At 35.9% G+C, this 27,253-nt stretch overlaps 1 protein-coding gene across 1 annotated transcript in view; it reads left to right on the top strand.

The window, feature by feature from the left end:
* Nucleotides 1–27,253, top strand: part of LOC115417723 (ephrin type-B receptor 1-like) — a 205,403-nt gene that overhangs the window by 90,388 nt on the left and 87,762 nt on the right. Inside the window, exon 6 of the mRNA XM_030131765.1 lies at nt 19,731–19,886. Coding sequence (XP_029987625.1) covers nt 19,731–19,886 — 156 coding nt within the window. The remainder of the gene's footprint in view (nt 1–19,730; nt 19,887–27,253) is intronic.

Below are 27,253 nucleotides of genomic sequence, written 5' to 3'. Positions count from 1 at the left end.
TACACAAAACGTTTAGTTACAGTCAGAATATTGTTGAAATTGTATTTTCTTCTCTCAAGGTATTTCAGATTATTCACATTTTTTACAAAATTATACTTTGTTGTACATGAAGATATTTACATTTACAAAGAGAAATATTTGGAGTTGTCATTGTTTATATGTTATTATGAAAGTATTTTACTGAATCCTGCCCACTTGAGACTGAATTGGTCTGAATGTGGAACCTGAACTAAAAGGATTGTTAATATCTTAGTTAGGGATGCACCGATACCACTTTTTTCCAGACCGAGTACGAGTACTTACATTTGAGTACTTGCCGATACCGAGTACCGATACGAGTACTTAATAATCCCATTCCAGTTGTTTGTTCCTTTTGTAAATGTGCTTTATTGTCGTTGTCATTAATGTGTTGGAATGAGCGTTTCTCAATTAATCCACCAGGGGGCGCCACTCTGAATTAACCATACTGGACAAATACCATGAAGAAGAGTAAAGTTTTTTGAGAAGAAGAAGAAAGTCAGTAACAAACATGGAGATGACAGGTGATACTAATACTGCAGCATTTTCTCTGGTAAGGTTTAACAGCTTAGCTTCAGCAGGAAGAGAAAAGAGAAATGAGCGATAAATTTCATTTTCACTTCCGCTGGTGGTGATCTGCACCGTTCCGTATTCCTGGTGGTATTCTCCATCTAGGTACGCATCCACCAGCACCTGGAAAACAGATGGAATGTACACAGAGGACGGACAGAACGCTGCGTCCGAATCTGTCTGTGTCTTTAACGTTACTTGCAGTCAGCGTTCCTTTTATCACCGTCATTTATTTTGAAAAATCTCCACACTCTTCACACTCCACACACATTATTCCACCGCCGCGTACCTGCTGCACTGAACTGTGAATGTCACACGGCCGTAAGTGGTATCGGTGCATTTGTATCGGATTACTTTTACGAGTACGAGTACAAGTACACACACTGAGTATCGGAGCCGATCCCCAATACTCGTATCGGTATCGGAGCATCCCATATTATTATTATTATTATTATTATGCATGTCCATAACACGGTTATTATCGTTAATGAAAACTAACAAAATAACGAAAACTAGAATTGTAAAAATATTTTCATTAACTGAAATAAATAAAAACTATAATTAAAAGAAAAAAATGATAACTAACTGAAACTGTATTGTGTGCTTACAAAACTAACTAAAACGTAAAAATTAAGGATAAAAAATTCCCTCAGTTTTCGTCTTAGTCAATGTCGGATTGATATGAAATCGATTTATTCCCCTCAAGCAATTTTAGCTGCTGACATCATATGATATTTAATGGTCGTCTCTTCTCGTCACTTGTCATTTAGAGTCGTCTTCTCGTCCCCACTCTACCTGGAAACATGGAGACTAAAGTTGGGAGAAAGCAGCAGATTTATTTGAATACGACGGCAAGGACGATAAAAGATGTAAAAAAAAAACCCTCAAACTAAACTAAAACTAAGCATTTAGAAAATAACAAAAACTAATAAAAACTAGCAAACCTGCTCTAAAAACTAATTAAAACTAACTGAATTAGAGAAAAAAAAGTCAAAACTAAATAAACTATAATGAAAAATCCAAAACTATTATAACCTTGGTCCATAACCATGTTGTGGTCGTCTACCTGAAATACTTCCACACACGACTTTTAGTCCTTTTTTGTCCCTTAGACGAGGCGGAGCATTAGCTGCACCTGGGTCCATTCTTTCAGGAGTTCCTGTACCTGTTGCATGTGTACTGTTAGTGCGTACTGCCTCCATCAATTCCGGAAGAGTAGTAGCCTACCGATGGTATAGATTCTTATGCAGGCATCAGTTTTTCTGTTTATTAAAAAAATTTGTATCGACAATTCTTTTTTCGTCATAGTATCGAATGGTATTTTGAGTATCGGTTCTCATGACATCCCTACTAGGGATGTAAACAATTAATCGACTAACGATTAATTGTTGATAAGAATTTGCTCGATTAAATTATTAATTGTCGGTTAATTGCCCTTTTCCACCCGTCCACACCTGTCCAAAGGCTGCCGGTTTGTTGCGACGCTGCAGCTGGGATAGCCGGTCATTGAACCGGATCATGGCGTTGATGAGTTAGAATGTCTGTATGGACATGGCGGACCAAACACAGACCAGCCTGTCTGTCTGTGGGAGCGGTGCACCCCCGAATAAATACAGGCACAAATGTGGGGTCGGTATTGGAGTGTTTTCCCTGGAGGTTGGTGTAGTCTACAGTCAGTGAAAAGTTTCACTTTCACTTCTGCGGGGGCACAGACTGCACCGTACCCCCATAGTATTGGAAGTAGGACGGAAAGTGACGCACGTACGCACGCACGTGCGCGGTTACCAAGCAACACGCATGCATCCCCCGGCTGCACTGCGCGCGTGTGAGTACTACCCCACCCCCCACCCCGACGAAACGCACGTGCTTGCACCCCCACACACACCAGCGAAATACAAGCGTGTGCACCCCCCCCCATTACACACCGCCACATCAACAGATGAATTCCACAGGAAACACTGACTGTATCCAATGGTTCAATAAATCAATCATTAAGGAATATGACATGCTTTTTTAATGAAGTGTATAGTCAATATTTAGCTTTTATTCTTATAGACCATCTTGAAAAAGAAATTCAGGTTCTCAGGAAAATCGCTGCTTATCAATTAATTGTTAATCGATCGATAAGGGCAACCAACTAACGATTCATGAATTAATTGATAATTTGCATCCCAAATCGCTACTCTAAGTACATTCTTAAATAGTACTGAGTTTACCATCGAGAAGCTAAACTAGACGTTCCTACTCGACTCTGCAGCAAAAGGACAAACTCCATATTTTGGCATTGATGGTTGGAGCGTAGACCGGCTCATTTGGCAGGACTTGGCATTTCCTGTGGTGACGTGTGCACACACCTGCCTCAGGTTCTCCATTTAAAGGTTTTGTACCTAAACAGTGATTTAAGAAGTCATGGGACAGCGCCTGTCTTGACGGAGCTGGCATCTCTTTGGTGTCTCCTTCTGCCAATCAGCTGATAACGACTTGGCAGGAAACTGGACTCACTATTAGAACAGATGGTTGACTTTGTGTGTGCGTTTGTGTGTCAGGCCACAGAGATGGTGTTTATTTTTCACCAATCCAGCATATTGTGCAAACCATCCGGCAAAACTGGCTCAGCATCAAAGTATTGTGAGTGTGTGTGTATGTGTGTGTGTGTGTGTGTGTGTGTAAACTAAAAGTCCTCTGCTTTATATTCATCATACCAAAGATGTAAACACGGCCATCAAAAACAGACAGACACGCACTCACAAACTACCCCTGCTGTGGACTCCAACAATGCTTTAAGGGCTTTAAAAACCTGCAGCCTTTTAGCACGCGCACAAAAACTGTGCAAGCTTTTAATAATTGATCAGTGAGCGTGTATACCAACTATAGATGAGTATTGTCAACATGGTCTCTGTGTGACTCCGCACGGCTGACTAAAGGCACAGCGGAAATCAAACGAATACCCCTTTTTTCTCGCCTTCTCTTTTAACTCTTCGCTGCTCAGTGGCTTTTTGCCTGGTTTTTTTGGCTGCATTTCCCTCTTTATCTTTTCAATTCTTAGTTTCCATCTGCGTCTTTGTTCTCGGTGCATTGGAGTTTGTCAGTTAGTTGAGTGCTCATTTTATTTTTCAAGACAAATACGAACTGTTTCCTCTCGACATGAATAGATTATGGATTTGACAAGTTTATACTTCCCGATGTTTGATACCACGGCTGGTATTGGTGATACTGATCCGATACTTTCTACAAATACACTTAATGTATGGAAAATTTAAAAAAAGTGCATTTCAAATCATAACTTCATAAAGAATACGAGACAGAGTAATTTTTGTTTAATTATTAACCCATAAAGACCCAGTTTTACTTTTGTGTCAGTTCCCAAATACATTTTTCTCTCTATTAAACTTTTTTTTTAACAACTTTATTTATCATTTTTCCATAACATAGATATCATTAACACATTTCTTACACAGTTTGTGAACTTGCCCCCCCCACCTAGGTGGCATCCCCACAAATACATCCATAGAAATATACGTTTCAAATGAGCAAACAGAACACACACACAAACACAAAAAAGACTCAAACCAATCTGTGTTAATTATTCTGGTCATGTCACCAACTATTTAACCTTTCTTAAGTGATTTATCACCATTTATTATAATATTATTGTCTGTATTTTTCATGCTTCACTGTAAATCATGTATTTATCTGTATTTAATTTCCTATTCATTTCCCTCTTTATCGTTTCAATTCTTAGTTTCCATCTGCGTCTTTGTTCTCGGTGCATTGAAGTTTGTCCATTAGTTGAGTGCTCATATTATTTTTCAAGAAAAATAGGAACTATTTCCTCTCGAGATGAACAGATTATGGATTTGACAGGTTTATACTTCCCCATAGTGATGTTCAATACCACGGCTGGTATTGGTGATACCGATCCGATACCGATACCATCTACAAATATACTTACTGTCTGGATAATCAAAAAAAATAGTGTATTTCAAATCATGACTTCATAAAGAATATGAGACAGAGTGATTTTTGTTTAATTATTAACGCATAAAGACCCAGTTTTACTTTTGTGTCAGTTCCCAAATACATTTTTCTCTCTATTTAACCTTTTTTAAGTGTTTTTATCACCATTTATTCTAATATTATCCTCTGTATTTTTCATGCTTCACTGTAAATCATGTTTTTATCTGTATTTAATTTCCTATTCATTTCCCTCTTTATCGTTTCAATTCTTAGTTTCCATCTGCGTCTTTGTTCTTGGTGCATTGAAGTTTGTCAGTTAGTTGAGTGCTCATATTATTTTTCAAGACAAATACGAACTGTTTCCTCTCGAGATCAACAGATTATGGATTTGACAGGTTTAAACTTCCCCACAGTGATGTTTGATACCACGGATTTCCGTTCCGATCCAATACAGAGTAAAATTCGGGCTGATATCAGCGATACCGATCCGATGCCAATACTTTCTACAAATTCACTTCAAGCGGCATATGACTTTCATCACCAATTTTTCATCAAATCTGTAAAACCTCAGTCATAGCCTAAGTATCACAAATCCGTAAGTGTATTTGTGATTGCTCACCTGAATGTCTTCCCTCATGGTGAACAACTTCAACGTGTGCTCCACCATAAACAAACAGAGCCAGTAGGTCACTCGGGCATTTTCGGAATTTTGTCCTGATGTGCATTGTGGGAAGCGGAAGTTCACTTTTGGCCGCAGCAGCCTGGCAGGACACGTACGGCTGGAGCAGCTCAGTGTCTTGGGTGTTGTCACAGCAGGGGACTAGAACCAATAGTGACGATGTTCCAGACAGATGTGGTGATCATGAATAAGGGTTGAAAAGATGTGGCCGGACACTGTTAGGTCGATCTCTGGTGCTGCTAATCTGGTTGTTATTGTGGTACCGTTATATGGTCGAAACAGTCAACAACAGCAGAGCCGGCATGCTCATTTATATCATTTATGTACTTTATTATATTTACTGTTTTTACCTCCTGGTCTGTTTACAGCAGTGCATCACTTCACTTCATGTTGTGTCTGGACATAAATCATTACCTTATTCACTTTCACCCTGAACTGAACAGCACAGAAAAAGGGCTGACAAACAAAACATGAAGTGTGAAGATGTGGAACACCTCATAGAAGCCTTAGTCTACATCAGGGAATCCGCAAAGATCCGGTTTGACAGATGCAGTGAGAAGTAACGTTAGTTTGCAAACGTTAGTCATCCACTTAATATGCTCTTTATCATCACATGGAAAGTGATAGAACTGGATGTGTTTATGGACTGAAAGACACAGTTCTGCAGTGGAATGAGTAGAAGCGGACGCAGAAGTAGGAAGTGGCGTCACCGCATAACAACCGGATTTAGCTTTGATATAATGCTGTGACCAAGTCCAAAGTGCCGCCTATGTACATCCTGCTAGCGACACACTTGACCTGTTTGCACTTTCATGTGTCATGATGACCAGTGATGATTAGTGTTTTCAGCAGGATTTTTATAGCCTGTGGTCATTGGGTATAATTCACATACAGCAACAAAAACATGTTGACTTAATCCTCATTCTTAAAGGAGTGACATTTTGCTTTTTTAAATGGAATTCTGCATTTTAAAACATTTCCCTGTGGTCTACATAAACTGTAAATGCTATGTTTGGTTCTGAATTCTTCATTAATTCAACTCCACAGGTTCATCTTCAACCCGATTTCTGAGTAATGACACCAGAAAGGTCGTTTTAAGCGCTGGCCCTTTAAATCCAAATAAGCCACTTTATGCCCCACCCCCTCCAGGTTGTTGACCGTGCTTCTGTGTCATTCAGCCACTTGTGTTCATTAATACAATCAACAATTGAACATTTTAGGTCATCGGCTTGAAGTTTGGGCATATTTTCAGTTTTTAGTACAACCACTGCTGCTGACAAACAATTATAGCGTACTCGGAGAAATGTTCGCCAGAAGTTTTGACTTTATATGTGCAAATGTCGTGTTGTAGCTAGTTATAAAATGTAACAAATTCAGAATCAGAATCAGCTTTATTGTCCAAGTGTGTGAACACCTACGAGGAATTTGGGTTTTGTTTTTACACAGTTCTGACATGAACCCAGACAACATGTGGACCTGGACATAATATAGACAAACATTTGACAAGAGACAAGGCAAGGCAAGTTTATTTGTATAGCACATTTCAGCAACAAGGCAATTCAAGTTGCTTCACACAGGACATTGAAATAAAAAGAAACACATTTAAAACATTATAAAAGAAACATGTAAAAGGTGATTAAAAACAGCAAGTAAGAAAACAACACATAAAATAAAAAAAAAATAAGAACACACGCATATTAAAGTAAGAGTTGCAGTGCAGAGTTTCAAAAGAGAATATAAAATTTAAAAAGTCAAAGGTGGCAGTGAACAGGTGAGTCTTTAACCTTGACTTAAAAGAACTCAGACTCTCAGCAGACCTGATATTTTCTGGTAGTTTGTTCTAGATATATGGAGCATAGAAAATGAATGCTGATTTTCCATGTTTAGTTCTGACTTTGGGAACACAGAGCAAGGACAAGGGCAATAATGGGTTGAGATTTACAGTGGATTTATAATGTAATATGTACAGAGTGCAAATTGGAGTTGTTATACAGTGAGTGGATGTGTGGATCCGGTCTATTAAAAAAATATCTGTACATATTATTTACAGTGGCTTTCACTTTGTAATATGTACAGAAAGTGCAAATTGAAGTTTTTATACAGTGAGTGGATATGTACAGGAATACGGTCTGTAAAAATATATGTTTATGTATATATTATTGTAGTGCAAATAGTCAGTTTTTTACATTGTGCAAATTAGACAGTTTTATACAGAGTGCAAAATTAAGCAGGAATTGAAACAGGTTGTAGAAATCCACTTAATTTTTGTCAAAATTAATATGAAGATAGCTTTGCCGCACCTGGAGGATTCAAATTCAAACCTTTTGAACTATTAGGGTCCAAATACACAAATAAATGTAACAAAGATTTATAAAAGTGGGTTTAGCAAAATATGACCCCTTTAAAGCATTCTGGATTTTGTACAAACTGAATACAGATTCACTTGTGAATATGAGACTGCGTGTTAGAAAAACAATGAATTGTATAAATTCAACATGTTTGAACAGTTGCACAAACATTTTAGTTTCAAATCTGTGGTTAATGATAAGTATTACTCCCACGTAGAGAGTTTGATGTTTATCTCCATATTTATTGATGAATCACTTTGAGTTTATTCAGTTATTCAGGTTTATTTCTTTCGACATTCAACATTCCACTTTGATACTCAGTTCAACAGTTGCTGCATTTTTAATAAAGTGAAAGTCAAGGCCAGAAATGCCTCATATGCTTCAGGGTAAACATTAAGGATGGAGCAGGGACGATATCAGCCGATTTATTCACTTTTTAAACAATCATTACATTTTATCCTTTAATATCCCAATGTTTAGCGTCTTCCATTAACTGATATGTGAAAATCAAACAACAAGAAATGCTGCCAAGATGGGATTCTTAGAACTCTTGCTTCTTTGAACTCTTTCAGCAGCAGTAAAAATAAGCAGTAAAAATGGCCTTTCTTATTTTGATGTTGTGCTGTGGGGCATTCTGGAGGTGCTCACACCCATGTTTACACCAACAATAAACTTTGTACAGTACGGTATGTCAGATTAATATTTTATAAACCCTCAGACAGCCGGACGCAAAATGAGAGATAACTGTACAGAGCAGTATCTGGAGATAACTAATAGAGCTAGACCTGTTGCCATGGTGACACACCCCATGTGTATGAGCAAGGCTGGTGAATAAATGACCTTGACAAAGCCAGATGTCTGTCTACCTGTTTCAGACACAAACACAGACAGGGAGACACACACAACTGCACATGCTAGTATTATGAGGACGCTCGTTGACATAATACACAAACCCCTGACCCACATTTTAACCATCACAGCTGAATGATTAACCCTAACTGTTGCATCCCAGATCACTACAGGGAAAGAGAAGCAACATTCGTAAAATAGATGGAATTCCTTGACAGAATGTGCAAAAGTTTTTGGCCACCTTTAGCTTTGTTGTCTTTGTAGGGTTGAAATGAACAGATGTTTATTTCTCATTCTTTTCCTCACATACAGTCATGAAAAAAAATTATTAGACCATCCTTGTTTTCTTGAATTTCTTGTTCATTTTAATGCCTGGTACAACTAAAGGTCCATTTGTTTGGACAAATATAATGATAACAACAAAAAAAGCTTGTTAGAGTTTAATTTAGGAACTGATATTTAGACATTTTCCATATTTTCTTAATAATAACCAAAATCACTTCAGTTCTTACATCAATAGCTATGGCATTGTACTGCCAAAAACAGTGCTTTTAGGCATTCCATGTTTTCTTTTCTGTCTGTTTTAGTCCCATGAGGTTTTCGAAGACTTTTTTTTTTTTTTTTAAACACATTTTATTGAGGTTTTCGATGACTTTTGATGGTCTAATAATTTTTTTTTTTCCGCGACTGTTCGAATGAGCATTTGTTCCTCTTTGTGCCCTTTGCCCATACAGAGCTGGGTAAAAGGGCATTGGTCTACTCTGCTCCTTTCACATGGAATATGTTGCTAAAAGACTGGAAATTGACAGAATTGATCTTCTTGAATGCTTTTAAATCCAAACTCAAAGTGCTAAAGTGCTACAGAATAACTCAATGACTTGCACTTGTTTTTCATAGTTTGACTTGTCTTGTAAATTATTGTATGTTGTAACTCTGTGTTGTATTTCATGCTGCCTCTTGGCCAGGACTCCCTAGGAAAAGAGGTTCTTAATCTCAGTGAGATCTTTTTTCCTGGTTAAATAAAGGTTAAAAAAAACAAAACAAAACAAAATGCAATAAATATGTACAGAACCTTTAAAGACAAGCAAAAAAACCTGAACTAAATGGGTTGTAAATGTTAAAATAACCATTTAATGTGAACCCTGACCCCATGACAAGAGGCAGCACAAACAGTTAGAAACATCTGACATGTGTTGAATGAAACCTGGTATAAAACATCAGAAAATTAATGCAGAAAATCTCCTATTGTCTGACATGTTCAGTGCAAAGGGAGCTCACACTAAATACTACCACTCTGGTTTATGGTAGCTGGGTTGATGTATAATTGTGGGTCTTTTTGAGTTACCTTTACAGGGTAACATAGTTGACAGACCTGTATCACAGTTGATACATGTCAGGTGATGGTTGATTTTTGCTGTTTTCAGGCCTAAAATCAACATGGCCACCTACAACCAAACACCACGTGGCATTATTACTGAAATATTCTTCTAAATATTATATATACAACTGAGTAAAATTGAAGTTGAAAGTTATTTATAGAGATATTATAGTAACGCTGTTGACATGCGATAAATCCACACTTGACTCAAACACTACTTTAAATTAAATAACTAAAAAAGAGGAGAAAGAACATACCTTGGAGTCTTGCCAGTGTTTTCTTCAGGGGGAAATGACATCATATGGACTAGGTCATGTGATTTGGAATTAACACGCTTCCTTGAGAAGTGTTTATGTAATGGGGAACTTAGTTGAAAGTGATTTCTCGGACACAGATACTATTTGTTGTTGTTGACTCAGGAGTCCATTTAAAAACATACGTATAAAATAAATAAAAAACATAGACAAAACATCACCAATATTATAAAAGACAACTGTACCAGTGTCGCCACAAGGATGACTGGTATCGGCACTGAACTATGACTGGGATTTGTCATGATTATCTCAACTAAATTAAAAAAAAACAAAACAAAACAAAACAATCAAAACCATTTCTGAATAAGCTCATTTTATTGTTGTTTAGTTAATTAGAAGGGGGTTGTTATTAAATTCAGACTGTTATTTAGTTGACATTTTAGTATATTCAGTCATTTTTTATTAATAAAATATTGTTTCCATAAATAAATAATTATGGAATTTGCAAAGACATGACCATAATGGACGTGAAAAAAACTTTATTTATTTATTTATTTATTTATTTATTTATTTTTACAAATCTTTTTGTATTTATTTTTATTGCCATACATACTTCACATTTATCCAGACTGAATCTTAATACAGTATGTTCAGTCATTTTTTATTAATAAGATATAGTTTCCATAAATAAATAATTATGGAATTTGCAAAGACATGATCATAATGGACGTAAAAAAAAACCCTTTATTTATTTATTTATTTACAAATCTTTTTGTATTTGTTTTTATTGCCATACATACTTCACATTTATCCAGATTGAATCTTAATACAGTATATTCAGTCATTTTTTATTAAGATATTGTTTCCATAAATAAATAATTATGGAATTTGCAAAGACATGATCATAATGGACGAAAAAAAAACATTATTCATTCGTTTATTTATTTTTTACAAATCTTCTTGTATTTATTTTTATTACTGTACATACTTCACATTTATCCGGATTGAATCTTAATGCAGTATATTCAGTCATTTTTTATTAATAAGATATTGCTTCCATAAATAAATAATTATGGAATTTGCAAAGACATGATCATAATGGACATTTTTTTTAAATTACTTATTTATTTATTTATTTGTTTGTTTGTTTGTTTGCTTATTTATTTATTCATTTATTTTTTACAAATCGTTTTGTATTTATTTGTATTGCCATACATACGTCACATTTATTCAGATTGAATCTTAATGCAGTATATTCAGTCATTTTTTATTAATAAGATATTGTTTCCATAAATAAATAATAATGGAATTTGCAAAGACATGATCATAATGGACAAAAAAAAACATTATTTATTTATTTATTTATTTATTTATTTATTTATTTATTACAAATCTTTTTGTATTTATTTTTATTGCTGTACATACTTCACATTTATCCAGATTGAATCTTAATACAGACTGAGAAATGCATATGTGAGGTCATTATAACTTTGCTCTAACAACAAGCTTAATGTTGTCTGAGGACGTTTGCACAGGACTGTATATACTGAATGAATATACTGATCAATAAAACAAAGTCAAGTGAAGTAGACCAAAGAGAACAGATTAATCAATATCTAAATATAAACCAAAAGACAACTATCAAAGTCAAACTTAAAACCACAGACTGCAGTATCACCTGTACAACATTCTGGAGTTTATTTTGGATAAAATACTGTTTGGAGTATAGCATCTCTTATCTTTAGCGCCAGTGAACAAATAGTGACAGATCCTAAAGGTATGTGTAATGAAGGACACATCCCAGTCTCCTCGAGCTGCAGAGTCTTATAAAACCAACAATACAAGAAAACACATTTGGATTTGGACTCAGATTGAAGACATGTTGTGGCTGCTCACATTAAATCACATCTGCCCTATAACTGACACTGTAGCTGCACTTTTAAAGCCAAACCAATGAGAAGTTGGTGGTGTCTTGATTAAAACATGGGTCTTTTTTTTTTTTTTTTTAGTTTATTATTTGTTCAAGTGAAACCAACCTGTTTACTCTTTCTTCTTCTACTTTCTTGCTTTTCCTTACGCTCAGTGTTTCACTAAATTGCCTCCAAAGCAGCTGGGTTTAGTCAGCACTTGTCGCACATTACTTCTTCCACTAGTTTTACTTCAAGTTCACACTCCAAGAGATCCAATCAATCCAATTCAATCCACTTTATTTATATAGGACATTTAAACAACAAGAACATTTTCAAAGTGCTGCGCATAGAATCATAAAAAACAATAAAACAAATATTCTCTATATAGCTCTACCAGTCTTCATTAAAAGAACAATAAGAAACAAAAAGAAAATACACTAAAAATAATAAATAAGTACATAAAACCAAAACAATGCAATAAATAAAACAATAAAACCAAATAGTGAAAAGTAATAGGATGAATAAAAGATACAGAGGAGTTAAAAGCTGAGAATAAAGATGAGATCCAAAACTCTCCACCGTGGGGGCTGTTTGGACATGGGGAGGGTTTTCTGGTTCCAGCTGATCTTCCTGGTTTTTTATTTTAATTTATTTTTGGTCAGAAAGGTTCAAAATCAGTTTTCTGATCTGGAATGGCACCCATTAGATGTTGGTGGAAAAGGGCGGTCATCATGCTCGGTGGGATGTGAAATGAATACGACCAACAACCCAGGACAGCGAATTACACAGACTCATTTGCATATCACAACAGTGGAAAAAGTTATGATGCATTCCAGGGCACCTGTAACTCGTGTTTTTCCAACCTTCTGCTGGTGAAAATGCACTGGAATGGCAGTCAAACCTGTGACTTCCCACCCATGAACTCGTACTTGATCGATGTACTCCCAGTTCTGAGCTCTGACGTCACGTAGCCTGTGAAACAACACTGGCGGCCCCCATGGATGCACTGTTTATGTCAAATTCTTTATTAAAGCAAGGTATTGCTCTAACGTTATTTATCCGCAAATGTTCTGCATAATCAGCAGTAGGGGTGTAAGAAAATATCGGTTCTGCAATATATCGCGATATTTCATTTCACAATACTGTGTCGATATTAAAAAGTACTGCATCGATATTTTTAGGTATTTATTCAAAAGCAGATATTGTGGAGGTTCATTTTTAACTCCACCAGGAGGTATTGTGATCACTTTGCTTTGTGTGTTTGCGTACGTGTTTGTTTGCTTGTTAGGAAGATAACTCAAAAAGTTAAGGATGGATTTTCATGAAATTTTTGGGAAATGTTGATACTGGCACAAGGGAGAAATGATTAAATTTTGGTGGTGATCGGGGAGGGGGATCTGTCTTGGTGGAGGTCTGCGCTCTCTGAGTGGTTTTCTTGTTGCTTTTTTTGTTTTTCTTTTTTGTTTATATTTTTATTATTATTATTATTATTATTATTATTTAACACTCTTTTGTTAAATAATGTTAGTTCCTTTGTTGGGATTGTACAAAAATAGTGTTATAATGTCAATTCTTAACTAATAGAACATGAACATTTGAACAGGATCTTAAACTGTAATGTCTGTAAAACATAATTTAAGTTTTAACACAGGAAATTTTTCTGATATAGCATTAGATCCAGTTCTGATCAAATAAAAATAAGTTTTTTATTTGTACATATTTATGGTGTAATTCAATTGTTCAAGGAAATAATCATTAAAAAAAAAAAGAAAACAAAACAAAAAAATTACCTTTTTAACAATATCTTGATATATCGCAATATATCGTATCGTGATCCTAGTATTGTGATTTGTATCATATCGCCAGATTCTTGCCAATACACAGCCCTAATCAACAGCTACTCTAGCATTAGGACAAGAATAAATTAATACCAAATACATATCCAAATATGCAAATAACGTAACATAAAAGGTATAACAGCTTCTCTTGCCTTATGCACCATTTTTACTCCTGTTTCCCTCAAATAAGCAAAGAACAAGCACCACTGGCGATAGAAATGATTGTAAACGAACATAAGCCCCATGCAGTCCGCCATGCTGGTTTGCTTACATCTAGCTACCACAATTCCTTGCGCTCAGACATTTTGGCGTGACTTGCCTGAAACATTACAAAACTAGAAGCACTCGGAGAGCGCAGACCTCCGCCAAGGCTGATCAGTGGCCCCCCCCGTGGGCCCCCCCACCCCCGATCACCACCAAAATTTAATCATTTCTTCCTTATCCCATTTCCAACAAACCCTGAAAATTTCATCCAAATCTGTCCTTAACTTTTTGAGTTATGTTGCACACTAACGGACAGACAAACAAACAAACAAACAGACAAACAAACAAACAAACCCTGGCAAAAACATAACCTCCTTGGCGGAGGTAATCATGAGTCGTGGTTTGAAGTCGTGACTTATGGACTCAAAAATTGGCCTGAAACGCAGCATTAGTCACAGAGGAGGACGTGCAAGTCCAACACCAACCAATACCCAATTCTAACCTTAGCCAAAAAAAACAAGCCTTAACCCTTTAACCCCTCAGACATGATTCCAGATAAATGTGCTGCTGTGATTTGTCATCTGTTTCAGGTTCATAAAAGCTGCTGTGAGTATGTGATTGTGTTCCTTTTCTTCAGTGGTTTTGTTTTACTGTGTGTTTTAGGGTCAAAACAGGGTGGAATAACAGAAAAAGACAAAGAGAGGAATTTAAGTTTGACAGATTTTTACTAAATAAAGCACTCAGAATGTGAGAGGTTTAGGATGTTGAACATGAACTGTGAACTGGAACACACTGAACAACAAGAATTTGAATTTAGGCCCAGTAGTTTTTGTTTTGGGGCTCTTTATTTCTAAGTCAGTCCAGCTGCTTTTTGACACTTGGTTGAACTCCAAAAAGCAGTTACATGGTCAAAACTCAGTAAAAACACAGTAAAAAAAAAAAAAGGAAAATCACCACAACATGGCAAACAACAGTAAAAACAAAAAAACCCCACAAGGAAAACAGTGTAAAAAAAAAACAAAAACAAAAACAGTCCAAACCGTCTATTTTAACAGTGAGTCAGTCTCACTCACGGCTCTGTGTTGTACCCTCCGTTCCCCCATTCAGATGTCTATGGAAAGAACAAAGTCTATTCTATCAGCACATTTACAAATTTTTCCTATCGAGCAAATGGTTGAGTTTTTATGAATATTTTAATTAAATCATATATTCAGAATGCTCACCACAGACACGTCAGGGGTTAAAGGGTTAATCCTCAACATAGCTTCTTATTATTTCAATTATTTTCATGCAAATTTATGTTATCATTCACATGCCAGTGAATTCATTATAACCTGTGTTATATTGTGTATCCATCAAAGGACTGTATATAATAATACAAAAATAAACATTCTAAAAATTTAAATATAGAGACGTAAGGACCTAATACTTTGAGAGTAATAAAGTAATAAACAAAATAAGTGTATAAAACCCCTGTGCCTACAGTAACCATAATAATGTGTAAAAAAAAAAAAAAAAAGAGAATGTTTTTGAGTTTCTTTTCAATGAGTCAACCATCTATTCTCTCGGATTTGGATGGACAATTCCAGAGAGGAGGGCTGGGTAAGAAAAGGCCTTACCACCTACTTATGTTCTTTTTTATTCCTTGAATAGTCATAAGACCGTCATGTTGTGATCGTAGAGCGCTAGCAGGTATATGCGGAGTGATTAGAGGTGGTAAGTAGGATGGTGCAAGTCTGTGTAATATTTTAAGTTAAAAGTAGAATCTTGAAATCAGATCTGGCCAATGTAGGAGTGATAGGATCACTTAAAAGCCCAGTTGTGCAATCTTCGTCTTTTCTCGACCACAAATCTTTGTACTATTTGCATTTTAGTCTCATTGCATCTAAAGCTTTTTGAAGATGAAGTGACTATTCCGTACATCAAACGAAATCAAGCCAAGTGGTAAAGATAAATCAAATCTAAAAAAGCAACAAAAAGAAACCTCTATATTTTTTCTCAGAGCATTCACATGAGTCTACTTTTTCATTTCACACCTCTCTTTTTGGGTTTGATTTCCTTCCACTCATCATTCACAGTCTGTTTGTCCTCCTCATGAAAAAGACAGATGTAAAATCTTGTGTAAATTTACATGCACACATTTTTGTCCATTTGTGTTTTTTCACACACTTTGAATGTGCATCTGACTTTAACCCTTAGTGGTCTGAGCCTATTTTGGCCGTTTTTGAGTACTTTGATTTTGCCTTTATATACTATATAAAGAAATGTTTACTATACCCGTGTTTGGTATCTTTTTTTTTTTTTCAGCACAACTTCATCTATCATTATTTTTTCACCTTAACCTACTATATCAACACAAAAGACCAGCAAACACAAAAAATATGAAATCCAATTTGAAGAATGTATATAATTTATTGCAGAAATAACACAAAGATGTTTAACAAAACTTTTCAGAGACTTCAAAAGTGAATACTGGTTCCAAATATTTGGTATATAAATCAAAATTGTAATAAATTAAAACTATACTCAAATATTTGACATAAAAGCATATCTTTACATAGGCGTTTTCTCCTGTTTTCTCAATGCTCCTGTTTCTTTCGACGCTACAATGTGTTGAAAATGTCATGTGGTTGAGTCACGGAGCCATGACTGTGGACCCCTAAGGGTTAACATGTGAGGATGAATGTTTGAGATATGATTTATTATCACTAGGGTTCTGTGTTGGCAAGAATCTGGAGATACGATACAAATCACAACAGTAGAATCACAATACAATATATCACTATATATCACGATACTGCTAACAAGGTGATATTTTTTTTTTTACCTCTGCCAAGGAGGTTATGTTTTTGCCAGCATTGGTTTGTTTGTCTGTCCGTGTGCAAGATCTCAACTCAAAAAGCTATGGACGGATTTGGATGAAAATTTCAGGAAATGTTGATACTGGCACAAGGAACAAATGATAAAATTTTGGTGGTGATTGGGGGGGTGGGGGTGGGGCACTGATCAGCCTTGTCGGAGCTCTGCGCTGTCCAAGTGCTTTTCTAGTTGTTGTTTTTTTTTTTTTTTAAAGATTATTTCCTGGAAAAAATTGAATTACACCTGAAATATGCACAAACACTAAACAAATTTGTGTTTAATCAGGACAGGATCTTATGCTATATCACAAAACGTTCCTCTCTAAAAACTTAAATTATGTTTCAGAGACATTACAATTTAAGGTCCTGCTTAAACGTTCATATTCTATTAGTTGTGAATAGAATAAATAGTGGACAGTCCCTGAATAATTCAAAATCATAACATTGTTTTTGTTTATGTGCCATCCCAACAAAGGATCTAACATCTCTCTATTCTTCTTTCTTTTTAATCTAACTTATTTTTAGCTACTTATACTCTGCATGTATTTATTTATTGATTGTTAAGGTGGTCTGTCTGTCTGTCTATCTGTCTATCTGTCTATCTATCTATCTATCTATCTAGCTATCTAGCTATCTATCTATCTGCATTTGAATAAATACCTAAAAATATCATTACACTACTTTTCAATATCTGTACAGTATCGTGAAATTAAATATTGCGATATATTGTGCAGCCAATATTTTCTTACACACCTAATCATCATGTTTAATTTCACTGGTTAAATGTTCTGAAAGGAGCCGTACACAGCAGTTCAACAGTGAATAAATAACCAGCATATACTGTGACCTCAGCACCTGCCCGCTCTGCAGGAATAAATGCTATAGAAAGTGGGACAACAAATGTGGGATATATGTCGTAAATGATTTTCCAGTCAGTGTTTACGGACGGAAACAGCTCTGACCCAGATAAAGCATCAGAGAAAGGACACCACACCATCTCCAACACACAGATTACGAGCATGACACTGATCTTGTGGACCTAAACAAATGGGTTTGTGTGTCTTGTCTAAACACGACATTTTCTTTATCCACAGAAAATCTCCTTCTGTGCAATAACAAGTGCACACACCGCTCGTCTAAAACAAAGTTTACCAAATGTCAAAATAAATACAGCTTGATGAAACATTTCAGAAGAAAAATGAAGGAAAAAAGGAAGGTGTTTCTGTTGTGTTTTGTTCCTGTGCAGGTAGTGGGATATCTGTATTGTTACCTCCGCCCAGTGTAACAGCGGAGGTTATGTTTTCAATGGGGTTTGTCTGTCTGTTTGTTTGACTGATGGCAAGATAACTCAAAAAGTTATGGACGGATTTGGATGAAATTTTCAGGAAGTGTTGATACTGGCACAAGGAACAAATGATTACATTTTGGTGGTGATCGAGGAAGTGGGGGGGGGGGGGTGATCTGTCTTGGCGGAGGTCTGCGCTCTCCAAGTGCTGTTCTAGTTTAACACTGTTTTGTTACATAATGGTTTCAAGCATCCTAAAAGCACTGAGTGACAGATGTTAGTTCCTTTGTTGGAACTGCACAGAAATATTGTTATGATGTTGGATAATTCAGGGACTGTCCATTATTCATTCTATTCACAACTAATAGAATATGAACGTTTGAGCAGGATCTTAAACCGTAATGTGTCTGAAACATAATTTAAGTTTTTAGAAAGGAAAGTTTTGTGATATAGCATTAGATCCTGTTCTGATCAAATACAAATTTGTTTAGCGTTTGTGCATATTTCTGGTGTAATTAAAAATTTTCCAGGAAATAATCTTTAAAAAAAAAAAAAAGAAACAAAAAGATATCGCCTTGTTAACAGTATCGTGCTACATTGTGATATATCATATTGTGACTCTGGTCGCGTGATTTGTATCGTATCACCAGATTCTTGCCAATACACACCCCTAGTGATAACACTGGGTTACAAAAAAATGTTTTTTGCAAGTTGTCTAGGTTTTTTCAACTGAATTAGGTCCATTTTGCACCGCTAAATCCAAAAATGACATCTGTTTTTCTCAATCAGGTCAGGTTTTTTTGCTAATTTGATTTTGAAAAATCTGATCTTCTCACAAAATTGATTACATTTTTGTGACTTTATCAGTTGATTTTTTTTACATAGTTCTTACCCAAAATAGGTTTTAAGAGAAAAAAAATCATTTTCTAACAGGATTCCTGTTAGGTACAATGGTGTATTCACCACAGATGTAGCAGAATACGTCAGGCTTATTTTTGCAAGATCTTCTAGTCGAAGCCATTTCATTCACCTGTAATAAAAAAACCCTCAATCATAAATTAGCAAAGTAAAATCTTCAGAACTCATTTATTGCAAGAAATATGAAAGAATTTTGTATCATATGATGTGAAAATGCCCATAAATGTAAGCAAAAATGTTAAAAAGCCAATATGTAGCATAGTTCAGAAAGTTGACCTGATTGAGCAAAATTAATGTGATTTTTGGATTCAGCACACCAACATTATCCTAACTCAGCTCAAAAAACTTCAGCAATAAATTTTGTTGTTGACCAGTGTAATGAATCATGTCACAAACATTCACGCTCACATGTTAACCCTTAGGGGTCTACGGTCACAGCCCTGTGACTCAATCACATGACATTTTCAACACGTCGTAGCATCGAAAGAAACAGGAGCATTGAGAAAACAGAAGAAAACGGCTATATATGCTTTTATGTCAAATATTTGAATATAGTTGTAATCTACTACAATAGACTGGGACTGATCTGCCTTGGTGGAGGTTTGCGCTCTCCAAGTGCTTTTCCAGTTTCTTATGAGTTTTCGTTTGTTCTCTTGCCCCACAGCTTGTCCTCAGGGTACCTTTAAGTCGTCCCAGGGGGCAGGATTATGCCAGCAGTGTCCGCTCAACAGTCGTTCCACCATCGAGGCCGCTACCCTCTGTGGATGTCGGAACGGATATTACCGTGGCGACATGGACAAACCAGAGGATGTATGCACCAGTGAGTCAGTCTTTTGCTTCTTTGTACACAGAAAATATACACTGAATAAATATTTCTCTATATTTATGTACTGTTTGTTCCGAAGTGAACAATATCTTCACCGTTTGGTATAACTTACAGTTCACTCCCTGTTTATTTCATTAAAAGCCAGTCTCGTTTGATTTATCATTCCAGTCCTAATTTTATGCACCTCATACAGCGTGAGTGTGCCGCAATGTTCCCGTCTTTGGTTTGGGATTTGGGGAGCCGTAAGTAATAACACTGCCACATTCCTCAGGCTTTCCATTGAAGTGAATATGTGTTTAGTGTGTTGAAGAGGCTATATTGCTATGCAACACAAGGCACAGAGTTTGAAAAGCGCTGCCTCGCAGTTCCACAGAGAGATGGTGTAAGTAGGTTGAGACATGAATCATTTTGGACTGTGTCTGTAGCTAGTACCAAACTGTGAAACTGTGTGTGTGTGTGTGTGTGTGTGCACATCCTGGTGACCTGGATACAACTGCATGGATTTCTGTGGTCTAAAAACGCCTTGGTTCATTCATGGGCTGCTCTTTTTTTGACTGTTTTATATTCATGAATGAATTTGTGACATTCTGCCTGAAAAATATATAAATGGTAAGTCAGAAATAGTCGAATTCACTCTCAGTGCTGCTGAATAAATCGTGACAGGGACTGTTTTATGAGCCTTACTTTTCCTTTTTCCTCCCTTTAGCAGAGAGTTTGACCTCCAGAGCAATAGCGTTAGCAGACTTTTTCGGAGAGGATCTTCTGATGTTGATTTTTTTTCAGACCTGCTCTGTTTGGTTTGGATAAATCAGCCCCTGGTTCATGTATGATTACTTCATGTAGAAGTGAATACGGTGATTACACTCAGGTGTGGACCAAAAGAAAAGACTGAAACAGATTGGAACGAGTCGTCTTCTTTCTTCTGGTCCAGAGCAAACAGCACAGAGATTAGAGAATGTGATCTGACCTTGATCAAATCCAAATGCACTACAGGGCTAAATGTCTACCTGGTGAAGTGTACAGACCTTTGCTTTTAGTGCTTTTAATAGATTCTGGATTATTCAGATGAGATCAAATGAACTGGAGGTTTAAAAACATCCTCTGAAACCAATCCCCAGCAAATCACACCCACATGTTTTGGTGCTGCCCGTCTCTAGGTGGGTTTTGGGTGGAGGTGTTCAATATAAGTTCAAAGATTTGTGGCTTACAGGTGGAGCCAGACCCTCTGATTACACTTTTTAGAACCTCCTCTTCCACACTGCCTTCAACTAAAACAAACCAGAGCATAAATGCGTTTGTCACCCTGTTGGCAAGACGTCTGATTTTACTTAAATGGAAATCTTTTGTATTTGGACTACACCTACTTTTGAAACCACCGTAGATCACTTAAATCACTGTTACACTTTATATCACTGTGCCCTGAAATGTGTAAATGCAATCAGAAGTCTTTATTTACAGTATTGTACAGGAAGCTCTTTTAGAGGAAGTTCTTCATCAAGTGTCTTTTAGAGTATTTATACTAAACTTAATGTCAACCTGGTTACTAACCCACCTGTTTTGTTTTGTTTTGGTCTGTCTGTTTTTTGTCTTCCTGTGCTGTATGCAAAGCTGCTGAATACTTGAATTTCCCTCAGGATAAAGTATCTATCTATCTATCTATCTATCTATCTATCTATCTATCTATCTATCTATCTATCTATCTATCTATCTATCTATCTATCTATCTATCTATCTATCTATCTATCTATCTATCTATCTATCTATCTATCTAGCTAGCTAGCTAGCTAGCTAGCTAGCTAGCTAGCTAGCTAGCTAGCTAGCTAGCTATCTGGCTGGCTGGCTGGCTGGCTGGCTGGCTGGCTCTCTCTCCCTCTTTCTCTCTCTCCAATCCATGTTATTTGGATCAAATCCATCCTGAATTGCATACATCTAGAGAAGATACGATATACACTTCAGGGCTACTAGACCAAATTCATCCAATGTGGACCCCTTTTCTTTCATATTCAATTTCATCTCTATCTAGCTGTCTATCTATCTAGCTATCTATGCTAGACACCTACATTTCCCTGCTATCCTTGATTGATTAGTTTTGTATTATTTTGTATTCACATATGTGGCTGTTCCCTCACTGGACTGGAATGAGTTAAACCTCATTTTCTCCTGAACATATAAGAGACTGAGATTATGTGCATAATGAGGCACCTTAAACGCTGAGATGGACCATATTTACACTGATTAACCTACACAAGGATCATATGATTGTATTCTTTAATGTCGAGGTACTGTTTGTTTGTTTGTTGTCTGTTTTGTTTTTCAAGGTTTAATTTATTTGTCATTATATACATGAAACGAAATCAGTGCTCGGGACCAGCAATATACATCGTAAAAATTCCTATAAAATTAGTCCTATATTAAAATAATAACAGTAGGGTTAGGGTTTGTTGAGATTGTTTTATTGTGTTTTATACATTGCTGTCACTTATGAAATACACAGATAGCAAAATCATTATGGCTTAAATCTGGCCCAAAACTGGCATGCCATTTGGCAAAGTTCTGGGTGGATGTATAGGCACTAAATGGCCCAAAATAGGCAAGCCAAAACCAAACCAGAAGGAAGCCAAAATTCACCCAAAACTAATTGCAGACTTCCAAAATATAGTCATAATTGTCCCAGAAAAGCCCCAAATCCCCATAATCCAGCCAAAAAGTAGCCAAAACATGCATTACCATCCCTATACTTGATCCCGCTCTTTGCCCAGTCTTTTGGTTAACCAGACATATGCCATAACTCAACCATATATTGCTGGTGCCTCCATATCTATTATGGATAATCTTAATCATATCACAGTTAAGCCTAAAGGTTTTCATAATGCCAAAAGAAAGTCAAAAGTGCCAAATGTATGCCATAATACTGCCAAAATATTTGCTGTCTGGGTATTATTTTAATTTATATAGTTGAAGTCTCAAGTTTAATCACATATTGGTCAGTGGTTAATGGTTTTTGATATAATTCCTTTGTATTTTAAATGGGAATTCTTGGCATAATCTTCTAATTACTTTTAATGAGCATTGTAATATGTTGCTGTTCTCTGTTCAGAATGTACTCTGGTCATACTTCATATTTTACTTTTTTGACTCTGTTAAAGCCTTTCAGTCACTAATAAGCATTTGCTTCAAACAGTGATATTTACATAGGACTGCTATTCTCAGTTTATCTATGTACACGCTAACACTTAGGTAACTGACTTCATATCCTTTCACATACAAAGGTGTGTACATGTTACCTGTGACTGAAAAAACTCAATAAAATAAGTTGGAAAAAAAAAAAAAAACATCCCCAAAGATATTATGCTACCCTCTAATAGAAGACAGTTAAAATGTTTGACGTACAGCCAGAAGTCATAAACACAAGGACAAACTTGCTAAGAGGTACTTAATTTATTAGATGGTTTATGTGGCTGGCATTCTGCATCACCTTTAGTGTGCATGCTACCATGTAATTGCAATAGAAACCATTCATAATGATCACATTTGCTTATATAGAATGAAAAAGCCTAGAAGTGAATCTTTTCCCATACATTTTCTGTTGGAATAATTTTCTTATAGTTATCTAGTTGTCCACTCATGGTGTTCATTTTGGCTCTTTTTATACCCAAGGCTAGTCACCCTCTCTTAATGATAATGCAGTCTCCTCGAAGCCTCTGACAAACCGCCAAAAAATGAACTAATGAGATGGAGCGGCTAAACTTGGGATTCCTCAGGCTACCTTTTGTCGTCTACTCGCGCAACAAGAAAAAAGTTACAGCTGTTACTGACAGAGATGGAAAATGGTGAAATAGGATGGTGAAAATCACCTGAGGTCAAGTGGACTGTAATGAATGGTTATATAATGTCCCCTTAAGTGGGCCCTCGATGGGGGAAAAAGAAGAATAATTAGCAGCTGGACTGGGAGAGGAAAATTTGTAAAGTTTTCATTGGATGGTTTGATTGAACAAAACAAAAAAATATATTTATTGTGGTTTAGCATTAGGACACAACAGTCGGAGATATTGCAGATTTCTGAGTTACAGCTATGTGTAGATGTGTAAATATGGGAAAATGTCCACAGCAGCCACCACCTCCAGCAGTTTAAGGTAAATAAATCTGATGATTCATGGACTTATGGACAAGATAAATTAAAAAGCTTTTTTGATTTAATTGGCCAATGAGTTTCATGTGGTCCGACTGGACACAAGAATGCTTTGCCTTATTTTCAGGCTGTATTAAAATCTACCCTGTTATAGGAGGTTCTGGCTCATTGTAAGAGTGACTGGACATGTCGAAAGGTTAAAAACACGATTAAAAGCCAGGGGTGTAAGAAAATATCAGTTCCGCAATATAGCACGATATTTAATTTCACAATACTGTATTGATATTAAAAAGTACTGTATCGATATTTTAACCCCGCCCTCCGAAAGGGAGGCAAGGAGTATTGTTTCTGGTTTTGTTTGTTTGTTTGTGAACACTAGCAGCAAAACAACTGGTTGAATTCATACCAGATTGGATTTATAGATCGACTGTGACCCACTACATTTTGGGAACAGTAGGTCAAAGTTGAAATTTTTTGCGAATTTTTAAAATCTTTTTTTTTTTCCCTGTTTACTTATAATGGGCAAAATTTCAAATGTCTATAGCAGCAAAACTCTTGGCTGATTTCAAACCAAATAGGGTTTATAGATTGCCAGTGACCCAGAACACATGTGATTACATTTTGGGGAAAGTAGGTCAAAGTTCAAATTTTTAATGAATTTTTATATCTTTTTTCTTCTCCCATTTACTTATAATGGGCAAAATTTCAAATGTCTATAAAAACATCAATTTTGATTCAGTTTACTTAAAACTTGGCACATATATAGAGGCAATTGATATGCTGACATCAGCACATGCATACACATGATGACATCAGCTGAATCGATGCCAAAATAAGCTGCAATACATGCAATGGATGGGGTTTGTTGTGCCTGGCACCACTTGTTAGGTATTTATTCAAATGCAGACATGGCGGGGGTTTATTTTTTTTTTTTGATTTTCTTTTTTGGTTTCTTTTTTTGGGAATCCTACAAGCTCTTTTATTTATATATTCACATGGGTGTTTTGCTCTGTTGAAGTGGTATTGTGGTAAAAGTTTAAATAAAATAGTAAAATTCTTGTGATAGTGCTGGTCATACATGTAGTTTTTTGAAATTGATAACACTGTTTTGTTAAATAATGGATCCTAAAAGCATTTTTTACAATCGGAAAGAGGCAGATGTTAGTTCCTTTGTTGGAATTGCACAAAAATATTGTTCTGATGTCGGATGATTCATAGACTGTCCACTCTGCATTCTTTTCACAGCTAATAGAATATGAACATTAGAGTGGGATCTTAAACTGTAATGTCTGTAAAGCCTAATTTAATTTATTTACTCGTATAGATAGATAGATAGATAGATAGATAGAGTATCGTGAGCCTTGTGTTTTGTATCATATCGCCAGATTCTTGCCAATACACACCTGTATTAAAAGCTGTAATTACTAAATGCAGTTAAGATTGATTCAGATGGCACTTAGTTGGTGGCATCATGTTACTATACTGTGGTGAAATTGCATCAGGCCATATATTTTTTATACAGGTTTATAGTTTTACTTTTCTTTTGATTAACTGAGACAAGAGGGCTGCAGGAGGAATACGTGTATTTTCATATTCTGCCGTTTTTTTCACCTGATTTCACCTCCAGTTTTCAAGTGATAGTAAACACTAAACATGCTTTTCAAGATATAAAGAGAATCACATGACTCAACTGCATTGAAAGACATCAATGGTGGTGATGATGTACAAAAAAAATCTGCATTTGTAGTTGAAATCTGGTTCACTCCCTACTTCCTGTTTGAAAATCTTCCCACTCATTTCATCTTGAGTCATTGTTTTGGTATTATTTTGGAATGACTCTCCATCGTGTAATTTGTATTGAAAAATCAGAAGTGTTTGGATCATTTGTCCTTCGTTTGGAATCAACCTCATTCATTTCCAGATGGCTCACAATGATGCTTTTCTATCACACACATCACATGCTGATTTTTCTTTAATTTGTTCCTCAGTTTGAATCTACAATATTCCATTAAAACACCAAAGTGACACAGCAACACAGGGAGCAGAAGTAAACTTTTTGTTGTAGAAATATGGTAGGTTTAAGAGCACTTAAGCTGTCCATGGGAAAGGATTTATCATGAGAAAAAAGCGGTGAAAATATTGTTAATACAGTCAGTCTCAGCCTCTTTATGACTTAGTAGTAGTTTTCTGAATTATATGTTGAAGGAAGTTAAACTAAGAACAAAGGTAAAGTTACACTTCAACCCTATAATGCCGAAAGTATCGTATTTGTTCACCAGAGGCCTTTCCAGTGATACTACAAGATTGTCATTAATGAGGAAGGAGGCAGAACTTTGCCAATTTTGAAAAGGAATTACCAATTTGTTAGACATGTTTGTGTTATATTATGTTTTTGTTTGTTCAAAAATAGTAATATTTGAACATTGAGACCTGATGTTTCAAATATGATACAAAATTGAAAATCATACATAAAAATTGATATTGGAAAAAATGTTTTTTTGGTTGTTCAGAAGGACCAATAAAGGCTCCAGTTTCAAAGAACTGGAATTTTCTGTCAGTGATTTAAAGGTTCAGGCTTTACTGGGTTAAAAGTACTGGTTCTAATGACCATTCTGACTACAAGTGACACTGTTGGTCTTTGATTGGCTGTTTTTATACCACAAACTAAATACATGAAGGTACTTTGAACCATAGCAGATAGATTAGATGTGAACCGTAATCAATGCTTTTGACAAAATCAGTGATCTGTAAAAATATCCACAGAGACAATAAACACAGAGCTCTGTCAGTCTCCCAGTTCGGATCAGAAGAATAACAGTTCAGGTTTTTTATGTCTTACATTAAAATAGAAAAGTACTTAGGCTGGATGCTGCTCTATTGCCAATTATTCTTATTACTGAACTTTTATTGCAAGCATCACCCATCATTTATTGATGTAAACTACAATGGGAATCACAAAGTAACCTCTGAAAATGTTTTTCAGGTATGAAATGATTCATGCAGGTCACTTGCTCTGACAACATTAGACAGTGGCAGCACATTCTCCAACTGATGCTGATGGAGGAACAATCTACTTTCACAGTGAAAACATGTCAATTTTCAAGCTACTCAGCCTACACAGCTGTGAGAATTACCGTAGTACTTTCAATTCAAGGGCAAAAGCAAATTAAGTTACTTGGTTTTTTTTCCCAAACACAACAGCAATGAAAAGGAAAAATGAAAACTCTGAGAA

This window comes from Sphaeramia orbicularis, chromosome 4, assembly GCF_902148855.1.
Source record: "Sphaeramia orbicularis chromosome 4, fSphaOr1.1, whole genome shotgun sequence".
NCBI lineage: Eukaryota > Metazoa > Chordata > Actinopteri > Kurtiformes > Apogonidae > Sphaeramia > Sphaeramia orbicularis.
This window is presented reverse-complemented; position numbering and strand designations above follow the sequence as displayed.